This window comes from Crocuta crocuta, unplaced genomic scaffold (genome assembly GCF_008692635.1).
Source record: "Crocuta crocuta isolate KB4526 unplaced genomic scaffold, BGI_CrCroc_1.0 scaffold636, whole genome shotgun sequence".
NCBI lineage: Eukaryota > Metazoa > Chordata > Mammalia > Carnivora > Hyaenidae > Crocuta > Crocuta crocuta.
The window spans coordinates 522,891-534,741 of NW_027530380.1; the positions used below are offsets into that span (position 1 = coordinate 522,891).

The 11,851-nt window shown below is 65.8% G+C and overlaps 1 protein-coding gene across 1 annotated transcript in view; it reads right to left on the reverse strand.

The window, feature by feature from the left end:
• The window catches only part of ANO1 (anoctamin 1), a 75,248-nt gene that overhangs the window by 57,334 nt on the left and 6,063 nt on the right, over positions 1–11,851 (reverse strand). Inside the window, 3 exon segments of the mRNA XM_077766562.1 lie at positions 394–448; positions 1,862–2,013; positions 2,700–2,798. Coding sequence (XP_077622688.1) covers positions 394–448; positions 1,862–2,013; positions 2,700–2,798 — 306 coding nt within the window.

Sequence of the window (11,851 nt, forward strand, 5' to 3'; positions counted from 1 at the left end):
GACGGATAAACACTAAACCAATACCTTGAGCGGGGCAGGGCGGCCCGGTCCGATTTCAAACTTCAGTTCGCTGCTCTGGCACAGCCCACGGGGCTTCGCCCCCCACCTCCCAGCGCTCCTGCCTTCCCAGCCGCCCGCTTTGAGCCCTCCGGGTCCGGGGCCCCCCGAATCCCACAAAGGGCAGGGCAGGAGGTGGGGAAGGATGCTGAAGGGTCTGGGGGGGGGCTTCCCCTGGGCCCCTGAAGCCTCTCAGTTTTATTATTCTAATTATTGGTGTCACAGGCAATTAGAGCCTCCTTCCCCCAGGAGGAGTGTTGCTGAAATGAAATTATCTTCCTCGGCTCCCCGGGGCCCCCCTGCTGGTGAGCCAGCGGTTCCCACGGCAATACTCACAATGGAGCTTCGAGTTTTGCTGTCGAAAAAGGAATCCTTGTCAGACAGGTCAAATCTGTTGCAATATTGGGCGGAAAGAGAAGCAAGGTTCACTGGGCTTGGCTCTCCCGGTTTCGCTGTCCCCAGGAGCCGTGACCCCAAACGCCAGGGGTGACCCAGCCCTGGGCAACTGCAACAGCCCATTTCGTGCTTCCCTCCCCCGGCCGGGAGGCTCGGACACCCCCACCTCCCTCCCAAGGACCTGACACCCCCAGTCTCTGCCTCGGCTGTGCCACCGCACGCTGCCGGCATCGAGGACAGCTCCCTGTTCTTTACGCACGGTGTGAGCCCTGACGTCTTGGTCCCCGCAGAGCTTCCCTGAAGTTTGCGGAGGGCAGAGGGACGTCTCTGGGGTGTGCTACCCCCTCCCCGAGGCACTCAGGGTACAGCCGGGGAGGGTGGCTGTGTCCCCACGGAGCCTGTGGGTAAGCCGGGCTTGGCAAGGGGTCGCCAAGGGAGGCAGCCAGGGCAGAGCCAAGGGCGGCTCGGTGTGGGGTGGGGGGGGCCGAGGAGAAGGGCCCTTCCCTCTAACACCCAGGGAGCCCCGGTCCTGGAGCCGGTAGAAGGAGCTGGGCTGGGGGCCACTTCTTAAAAGTGTCCTGTCCCTGGGAGGATCAGGAAACACAGTGGCGTGTGCAGCACGTGGTCCTTGGCCTCTGACTCACACCTTTGCCAGGGCAGGAGCCCCAGTTCCGAACCGAGAAACAGCTCTCCTGCCGGGGGGGACCCCGCCCCCACGCCCGTCCCCACAAGGTCCCAGCGGGCCCAGAGCCTGAGCCTTCTCTGTTCCCACCACTGCTCACACTCCAGCTGTGTCTGTGAGGTGCCACGGAAGCTGGCCCCCCACCCCTGACCAACTACTCCTCAGGAGCAGCGTAGGAGGGAAGGTTCCAGAAGGTTCCAGAACAAGTGCAGCACTGCCAGGCAACCCGGCTGGCTGCGGGTCCCTGGGGCATCGGGACTCCAGCTGGGGCTCCTTCTTAGTCCCTGCCTCCTGGATGGAGCTCGGCTGCTTTCAGGAGGAGCGGTCTGCCAGACCTTTGCCTTGGACCGCCTCCCGAGAGGGGCGGAGCCGGGAGGGTGGGTGGGGAGGAGGCGCTTCGGGGCTTTAAGCCAGGTGCGAGCTCGCTCTCCCTCGAGCCCACCCCAGTCTTCCTACGTACCCCCCAGTGGAAGGACGGACCGTTCACCTCATGATTCCTCGGTTGACCATGATCTTGGAAATCACCCTTGAACCTCTTCGGTGCTCAAGCACTAAAGGCTCTTACGAGAACGTGCTTTGGGGGCTGAAACTCCCGCATCCTTGGGGGACGAGAGCTTCCCTCGGCCCCCGGGGACTGTCCTGTCACACACTGTGCCACGGGGTCCACACAGCAGGGCCCTCCGGGAAGGGCCGCGCGGGCTGAGGGAGGGGTGCTTCCCCACTTACAGGTGCTGCTTCTCCCGGGAGAAGGGGTAAGAGAGTCTCTTTGTGGTCTGGGGTCTGTGCTCTGCCACCTTGGGCTGGATGGGGTCCGTGATCTTCTGGAGCACGGAGTTGATCTTTCTCAGGAGGCCCCGGGTCTCGTTAATGTGATACAGCTGCAGGGCAGATGGGGGGTGTCCGCGTCATCTGCTGAGCCGCCACCCTCGCCATCTATTCTCAGAAGGTCACAGAACCGTGGGCCCTCCGCGCCCGCCGCACCCACTCTCCAGATGAACCCAGTGAGCTCTGAGTCTGAGAAGAGCCCACCAGAAGCACACATCCTCTAGGAAAGCTGCCTGTGGACTTTCCTTCATTGCAAAAGAGGTAATCCAGACGGTCTCAGTGGACCTGAGAAGCTGGGGGCTGATTGGCGCCCGAGAACAGCTTCACCTTCCTGCTTCCCTCTCTGTGCACGAAGATAAACACGGACACCTCACTTCAGGAACACGCTGTCAGGCCGCTTCCGGCCGGAAGTTTTTAGAGATTAAAAAGAAAAATCCCAGCAAGCTCAGAATCGTAATTGAAAGGAGTCTGATGAATCAGCACAAGCAGGAAAAACAAGAGCGAGAAGCCTGTCTGTGTTGATGCGGGGCCTCTGCCCCTCTGCCCGCACATCTCTTGCTGCGGTTTGGTCCGGGGTCTCTAACGGCCCCCTGGGGCGGCGCCACACCCTCCACAGTCAGGACACGGGAGCCCACGGCCCTCGCCGGGCTTCTCGCCACAGCCGAGTCCCCCCGGGTCCCCACTCTGCGCGCCCGTGCGTGCGACCCTCAGACCTCGGGGCACAAACGCCAGCACCAACCTTCTTTGTCGGCATCTTCAGTTTCAGAAACTCGGCCTCTCTGCACAGCACGTTCCAGGGAGCGTGGATTTTTACGAATCCAACCCCGTGGATTTTAGTCTGGAAGGAGAGAAGTGCTGGGTCAGCGCCGGACGCCCTGGGGTCGGAAACCACCTTCCCCAGGGGGCACGACCGCGGCTGCCGGGTCACCCCTCCTGGCACCCCCTCCCTGCGGGGTGCCCGGCGGCCAGAAGGGCGCGGACGGGGTCCCGGTCTCAGGCACTCCTGGGTGTTTTCAGGGCCTCCGAGTGGCACGGCCCCAAAAGAGGACCCTCAGGCCCATGTGCCCTGGCAGGGGCGCGTGCTGCCCGGTGTCCCCAAGCAGACGAGCAAGTGGAGGTGCCCCCCACCGAGTGGATGTCTTCCCTCCGTGGGGTCAGGCCACGCCTCCACCTGCGCCCAGCAGCCCCCCTGCGCCCCCCGAGTCTGCGCTGACTGCTTCACGGCCGCGTGAGTGGGCGGCCCTGTGCAGGGGCTGGAGGGCGGGCCTGCCCGAGCCTAGCACCCCCAAAACCGCTGAGAGTTTGGAGGAGTCGTCGTCCCTGGGCCAGCGGGGGCGGCCGCCCGGGAGCCGCACGGCCAGGGCCCTTCAGGGCGGGAGCGCAGGGCTTGGGGAGCGGGAGTCACGGCCCAGCTTCTCCCCAGGACGAGAACAGCACCCGGGGCAGCAGCGCCCGGCTGTCTTTCCAAAGGAAACCGAGTCTGGACCTTAAGAAGATCCATGTGCCCCACATTCACAAGCACCGTTCACACTCACCACGACGGGGAAACCACTGCGTCCAAAGATGGACGGAGAAAGAAGACGCGGCGTGTGCACACAACGGGGTACCCCCCGGCCACGACCCGGGTGGACCCGGGCCTTCTGCTCGGTGAGGCGACACGGAGAAAGAAGGCACCTGACGTGGGGTCTTAAAAGGCTGATCTCACAGAAACGGAGACTCGACGGGCTGCCAGAAGCAGGGCAAAGGGTACGAGCTCGCGCTAAAGAAGAGGACCCCGAGGTCCACGGGCAGCACCGCCGAGATCACTGGAGGCGTGGCCCCCGCCCCGCCACGTCCACGCACCTCTGGTCACCGTGCGGTGCGTCACGCGTGTACCGTTAGAGCCGTCAGTCAGTCGTGCGTCCGCACCCACGCGGCCTCGCCCCTACCCGTGGGTCAGAGGCACGAGCCTCCAGCCCCTCTCGGTTCATCTCCGAGCCTCTGAATTTTGTGTTCAGGTTCCCTTGGTGGTGCCCACAGCCGCCATGAGGTAACATGAGGCGCGTGTGGCGTAGGCGGGCTTCCCGAGCACCCGGGTGCCCCGTGGTGGTGACGTCACCGCAACACAAAGCAAAGACACAAACACGGCTTGTCCGTGAGCCGGAGGCGCCTACGCAGCGAGGCCGCAGCCCCCCAGACGCCTCGAGGGCCCCCCGGGGCTCGAAGCCCAGGCTGCCCCAGACGAGATCCCCCTCACTCTCCTCCCCACGCTCCTGCGGCGCCAGGGACTGCCTGGGGGTCCTGGCAAAGGGGTGCGGAAGGGAGGGTGTGGCCCGACTCGGCCGGGCTGGTTCGGGGCCTGCGTCTGCCTTCCAGCCCGGGAGGGCGCACAGCACACGGGTTCACTGCAGGGTTCGGGGAAAAGCAATGGAGCCGAAGTCACCTGGAGGGGAAGGTTACGAAGAACATCCTCGCTGGGCCAAACCCATCCACCCACCGGCCGTGAAGCCGAGATTCACGGGAGCCCGGAGCAGGCGGGCAGCCGGGCAGCGGAGGTAAAGCTCCCGGGTGGCCCCCGCCTGCCCCCCCCCGGGGGAAGGGGCCCTCCCTGCCGCCGAGCTCCATTTGGGGGCTTCCTCCCCATCCCAAGAGAGGGGCAAATGCCCCCCCCCCCCCGGCTGAATCCCAGCCCGCCCTCCTCGTCTGGAGCCCACGGTCCCCTGGGGGCCTGAGGGAGCCGTCGGGTCCCCGACCTCGGCCCCGGTGCTACGGCAGGCGCCTCCTCCGTGCCCCCCGGGACAAGGGCCAGTCCCGCTCGGGGACTCCCCTCCCGGCCCCGCTGCACACGTTTGTCCCGTGAGTGGACGAAAGCCAAACAGAGTAATAACGACCACGACGGTGCCGGGCGCTCAGTACGTGTTCGTGCCCACGCCGCGCACTGCTGTGTGTTCACTCACTGCCCCCCACGGGCCTGTGGGGGGGGTGGGTCTTACCGCCGTCCCCTCCCCGCCTTGGAGCTCATGATGCGAAGGTCGACCACGCACTGCGTGGCTTAAAACAACGCGGTTCATTCTCTCAGGATCCTGGAGCTGGAAGTCTAAACCAGGTGTCCTTGGGGCCACGCGCCCCCCGGAAGCTCTCACGGGAGGGTCCTGCCTGGCTCTTCCGGCTGCTGGGAGCTCCAGGCGCCCCTCCGGCCTCCGCCCCTGCCACTCCGTGTGCCTCTGTGTTTCAAGCCTCTCCTTTCTCTGCTAAGGACGCCGTGGGATGGAGGGCCCACCTAAACCCCGGGGGGTGTGCCCAGCGACCCTTAACTGAACTCGGCAAAGACCCTTCTTCCAAGTAAAGTCGCATTTGCAGGTACCAGGTGGACGCAGCTCTTGGGGCCGCCGTCCAGCCCGCCACGCCGGGGGTGAACCCGCGCTCGGAGCCCCGCAGGGCTTTGTACGGCAGCCTGGGTGCGTGGCGAGCAGAGCTGCCGCGAAGCCTGGGCCCAGGAGCTGGGCCTGAAGCTCGGAGACACCAGCCGGGACCGGGGTGCTCGGGACAGAGGCCCGGTGGGTGAGGGCCCAGGGGCGGGCCCGCCTGCGGGGAGCCCAGAGCCCAGTGCCGTACCCAGCCCAGGGGTCTCGGGGGAGCGGAGCCCAGACCCTCCTCCAGGGCAGGCAGGCCCGGGAGGCAGCGGACAAGGCCCTGAGATTTGGGGCCCTGAGTCAGCACCCTGCCCCAACCCTGTGTGCCTCTGGCAAGTGATTCAACCTCTCTGAGCCCATTTCCTCGTCTGCAAATCTCTGCAGTGCGAGACGTGCTGTGTAGACGGGCAGCACCTGGTGCCCTTGGCACCCCCCCCCCCAGCCCCCCGCTGGCAGCAGAGATCAACGGCAAGGGCTGTCGCTCCCGCTCAGGAACACCTCTCCTCGGTCACGGGGCAGCGGAGGCCATGCCGGCTAACGTGCCCAGAAGCCCCGCAGGGCACTGGGATCTGGGAGGCAGCAGCACCCCCGCCCCGGTAACTTGTGGGCGCAGCCACGGGCAGCCCCGAGGGGCGCCCGGACGGGGTAAGCGCCCGTCGACGGCGTCCTCGCGGCAGAGGCTGTCTTCCTGTTACGGACCCAGCTCTATTTCTGGGCACTGCTCACCCACACACGAACACCCAAAATACACTCTTCCTGGTCCCATGGAGGTTTGCTGCGGACGGTGGTCACGGAGCCGGAGCCGGCGGCCTGGGAAAACACGCCCCTCTGTTTACGCGGGCGACGAGGTCTCTCCCAGGAAACATCTGGCGGGATTTGGGAAAGGGGCCGTGGGACCAGGTCGGAAACAGCACACATGGGATGTGCTTGGACGTGGTGCTCGGCATGACCGCGTCCCCCCTGCCCCCCCCACCCCCCCGCGGGAAGGCGCGAGAGGGCCAGGTCCCCATCCCCCGGCCAGACGGGGGGTGCAGTGAGGGGCGGGAGTGCCGCAGGGCCCTGGCACCGTCCTGGGCAGGGGCAGGGCCCCCACGCCAAGCCGAGGACACGCTCCCCTGGCCAGGAGCTCTCCGGGCGCAAACGAAGTACGTTCAAGCCACACTCGCAAAAACCGTGACCTCGTCCGAACTGTTTCCAGCAATTTCCTTTCAGATGGGAGCAAAAAGTCACAAACCAAACAACACAGCGTCCCCACAGGGGACTCGTGGTGGCTGAGCGCCCCCAGGGCTCCCCGCCACACCCCCACAGCCACCCCTGGGCCTGGACGCTCTGAGTCCCGGGGCGGGACCACGTGGCTCCGCCATCTGCTCACAGCCTCCTCCTGCGGCAGCTGAGGGCTCGGGGATTGCCGGAAGGTTCTCGGCAACCAGGACTTGGCATGGCGGCTTCTGGTTGCCCTCGGCTCCCCAGAGAGCTCCCGGCAGCGATGCCCCCTCACCCCTGCGGACCCCGGCCGCCTCACCCCCGCGGACCCCCGGCCGCCTCACGCCCTGCAGGCTCCTTTCCGGCTGCTGCGTGGTCCTCACTGAGGGAACGCGGGTCCCCAGGTCGCTGGGGGCACCGGGAAGGTCTCTGTGGCAGCACCCCATGTGCTGACCCTGGAGCCTCGGCTCCGCTGCACAGAAGCAGGGATGCCAAGGTCCTTCCCGAGTTCTGTCCGGAAGGGGGAGCCCGGGGGGGGGCTGGTTGGACCCCCGACCCCCACCCAGGCCTCAGCCCCTGACGAGGACCCCGCCACGCCCGGTGGGCACCACGAAATGCCGGGGCTGCCCTCCGGGAGGGGTCGTGTTCTCTGCGACAGATGGGTTTTGGTGGCACGTGACGCCCGGTGCCACGTGCCCTGCCAGGCGCACTTTCCGTGGCACGGGTGTCCGTCTGCTCCTCCCGTTGGCGCCAGCGTCCCGCACGGTGCAACGTGGAACACAGTTTGGGGGCAGAGCTGTCTGTCTGGCTGACCTTGTGTCCTCGGGATGGGGGGGCGCCTGGGGGCCCGGGGCCCGAGCAGGCCAGGAGGAGGGGCGAGGCCACCGCTGCCGAGCGCGGACTGTGTGCGGCCTGCATCCCGACCTGGCGGCAGGAACCGCCGTGCCCTGGCGCGGGGCCGCTCCACCCTGCGGGGTCCGCCCCCGCCCCCACCCGCATGGCGTCCCTGAGGTGCCCTCCGTCCCCGGGCGTGTGGTCCCCTGGCTGCATTCTCCACGTCACGGTCTCTGCCGGCCGCGTCTGCACGTCCAGGAGGAGCGTTCGTGTCGCGCACTGGGCAATCACGCCTTCCACACTCTCCCGGCGCTGACGCCAGGGTCAAGGCTCAGGGGAGCTGGGGGGGGTGGTGAGAGTGGGGCAAGGACGGGGCGGGGGGCACTGCACGCCCAGCCCCTGCCCACGGCGTCTCCCCACAGCCTGGCTGTCACGGGGACAAATGGTAAACAAACCACCAGAAAGCAGGCACCCACGGTCCTTGCTCTGTGACGGGCAGGTGGATTACTCAGATCCACTCTCCCGTGAGAAGCAATAAAGAACACTGGGCAAAAAAATTAAATAAAATAAACATCACAGCCTCACAGGAGCTCAAGAGGTAAGAGCAGGTGCTGATGGGCTCAGAGCGGCGACGAGGCTGGGCCGTTCCCAGCGCGGCCCCGGGCCCACCCCCTATGGAGCTGGACGTCCCTGGAGACCCCCAGGAAGGGCCTCCTCCGCACACGGGCGATTGCAGGGAAGGCTGTCCTGGAGCCGAGCAGAGCGGGAGGAGGGGGAGGGGTGGAGATCACCCTGAAAGTCCTGGTCCCCACACTCCTCGGCTCCAGTGCCTCTGGGGACCTCAGCCTGTGACCTTGGTTCAAGGTGCTTCCAGCGGTGACACCTCAGATGGGTGACGGGGACGAGCCCCAAGGCTCTCCGGACGAGGGCACCTTCCTCCCTGGCCTCGGGGACCCCAGGCATGCCAGGGGGCAGGAGGGCCAGGTGCCGCAGGATGACAGGCGGCCGGGGAGAGCCAGCACAGGGGGCCCTCGACTGGGGGGATGCTCAGAAAGGATGACACAGGTCACAAACCGGCCACATATACCTTGTTTAAAGAAATACACGTCAAGTGAAAGGTCCCGCAAAGGACAGGAAACCGCTAAACAACGCACGGGGAAATGACACGTTCAGCACCGACCAGGGTCTCTAGCAGCCCACGGCCCACGGGAGGCGCTCAGCCCCGGGCGGGGGCTGGTTCGTACCACGTGGCTCAGGACGCAAACATGAGGCAGGACCCCGGTCAGGGGCCTGAACCCCCCCCTCGGCCGCCCCCACCGCAGGTCTCTCTGCTCCGCATCCCAGAGCCTCAGCCCTTCCTCTTCCACTCGTAAAGGAGGGTGTCCTTCCGGGACCACTCACGGAGGGGACAGGGAGCCCGACAGGGTGGGTGGGTTTGCGTCCAGGCCAGCGAGTCCCCAGGCCGTCTGCCGGGACAGGTGTCGTACATGTGGAGCTGCCGGGACAGGACCCCAGGTTTCCCGGTCAAGGACCGCCACCCCCTGACCCCCGGGGCAGCGAGGAGGGGCCCGCCCCCCGCCCCCCAATGCCGAGGGCTGTGCTCGTCAGCACACTTGGCCAAACCCCAGAGTCGCCCAGGACCCCCGCCCCGTACGGCCTCAGCAGGAAACTTCAAGAAAGCTGGCTCCTCCTCCTCCCTCTCCAGGGACCACGGTGGCCCCTCCCACCACCAGCCACGGTCACCTGGTGTCAGTGCAGGTGCGCAAGCGGTCTCCACGCACTGGAGGGCCCTGCCACGCCCAGATATGCCTTCTGATTCCCGTCGGGCAGGAGGGGTCCCGAGGGCTGCAGGCAAGGAGGTGTTTCCCCGCACTCCGCTGGGGAGGGTAATGCCGTCACGTCCATTTCACAGGGGGGGAAACTGAGGCCCAGAGAGGGGAAGCCACTTGCCCCTGGCTGTCCGGGCCGAGTGAGTCTGAAGCGCACTGGAAGCGTGGAGGCCGACCTCACCGCCCCACTGTGCGCCCTGAAGCTCGGCCTGGAAACGGTGACCACTCCTCCTGACCTGCTTTTGAAGAGCAACATCCACGCTAACGGAGATGGGAAACCCTTGCCTCAGAGGGCCACGCCAGCTCTGGGACACGAATGCCGGCCACAGCCCGGGTGCAGAGGTGACGCCCCAAGCAGCAGCACGAGAGCAAACAGACGTCACAGGTTTCCCCCATCTGCAGCCTCCACAGCCCTGCCAAAGCCAGGGTCAAGTTCAACCCCGGGGCGTAGTGGGCCCCGGCCACCCCAGCACACATGGCCGGGACTTGAGTGTGTGGCCTTCTCGGCAGTGACCCACGGACATAAATAATGTCCGCAGGCTTTGAGGCCAGACTTGAAAAATGCTGATGGATTTCAGTTCCCTCTCCTCCGTTTAATGGGAAGCCCGGACGCTGACCCCACTGCTGTGGGTGGGGACGGACGGATGGGGAGACACTGCCCTCCCTTCCTGCTGCTTCCTGTCATGCCGTCCTGGGTGCTCTGACACGGGAGCCCTCCTGGAGCCTCCTGGACCCCTGTGCCACCCTCTGGATCCCGGCACCGAGGCCCGTCCAAGGCTCCCGCCCTTCTAGAAGTCTGGGAAGGAGTTTTCACAGAGCTGGGGGGAGGGTGGCGGGGGCGGGGNGTCTCCCATGCCCCGTGGGCGTTCGGCCCAGCGCAGCCACGGCTGGGGTCTCTGTCCAGGGCTACGTCTTGGGTACCGAACAGCAGATGGGGCTCGCGTGGACGCTGGGGGCCCGTTTCTGGGGAAGGTTCTGCCGGCTCACGGAGGAAAAGGCCTCACACCTGACGTTCATTCGGATGCAGGCGCCACGCACCCTGGCAGCCAGTTAGAAACATGGGTCAGGGGGGCGCCTGGGGGGCTCAGCCGGTTAAGCGTCCGACTTCGGCTCAGGTCATGATCTCACAGTTTGTGAGTTTGAGCCCCGCGTCGGGCTCTGTGCTGACAGCTCGGAGCCTGGAGCTGCTTCAGATTCTGTGTTTCCCTCTCTCTCTGCCCCTCCCCTGCTCACACTGTCTCTCTCTCGCTCAGAAATAAAAAAAAAATAAAAAATAAACAGAAAAGAAACGCGGGTCAGGTCGCCGCATGCTTTCTGACAGGACCGCCTGCAGGCTGTGTGGACAGCAGGGCCCCGCCCCCCAGACCACGAGCCACGCGCCCCTCGCCCACTGCTGGCGCCCCCGCTCTCCTTGGTGGGTGTCGTGAGCTGAGGACATGCCCCAGAGGAGACATCCACGTCCCAAGCCCGGAATCTCAGAGCGGAAGTTTCTTTGCATAGAAGACTTTGCAGGTGCTCAAGCTAAGACGGGGCCACGCAGGCCCAGGGCGGGCCCTGACCAGCAGAGGAGACACACAGACGGCGGCCGTGGGAGGCGAGGCGGACGCTGGGGGGTGTGGAGCCCCTAACTGAGGGGACAGGGAGGACCCTGCGCTTGAACCCTTCAGAGGGAGCACAGCCCTGCCGACACCTGGATCTTGGCCACCTGGTCTCCAAAACTGAGAGACTCAATTTGTGGTCGTGTTAGGGCTGCCCCAGGGCACTAACTGTTCCGTGTCCCCAAGACCCGGCCCGCACTGTGCCCGAAGCCAGGACGGCTTCAAAACAATGAGCCTCCTGACTCCGGAGAAAGGCGGGTGCACATGGCCCGTCGGTGTTGGGCTGGCAGCCCGTTCTGTGCGGCCTCGCACGCCCACCGGCCTCTGGCAGAGCAGAGGCAGGTCACGTCCGTGCCCTGGTGACCTCCAGATGGCTGCCTGGTCATGGCCTCAGAAGGCTGGGCCAGCAGACTGGGCCCCCCGGGCGTCTCAGGCAGTTGAGTGTCCCACTCTGGATTTCAGCTCAGGTCATGATCCCGGGGTCGTGGGATCGAGCCCCACACCAGACTCCATGCTGAGTGTGGCGTCTGCTTGAGGTTCTCTCTCCCTCTCCCTGCCCCCCGCCCCGAGCCCCAATTCTCTCCCTCCCGCTTTTCCTCGGCCTCCGCAGCCAGGCTCTAATGCGGGACATCTGGCAACTGGGAGCATTTCGGTTGTCACGACCTGGGGGTGCCACCGGCCAGGGCTGCTGTTAAGTTCCACACAGCTCGGGAGCCGCGGCAGAGAGGCCCCGCCTTCAGGAACGACTCCACCTTCCCCGGGCCTCTGAGTACCGAAGAAACGCGTGCACTTTTCTCCCCAGGAAAGCACACGCGAGCCCCGATTCTGCTTCGAATCGGGTACGACTGCGCGGTCAGGCCCCCTGGGGGCCATCCTATTTCCAAAGCTGCCAGCCCTTCGCTGCTCATGATTGGAACGCACCCCCGGGAATGGTTCATTAGCCAGGAAGCCTCTCCCTGAAATGAAGGCGACAACCGCGATCTGCTAATCACACTGGCAGGGCCGGTGCACACCTCGGCAAACCGCCTCTGGACA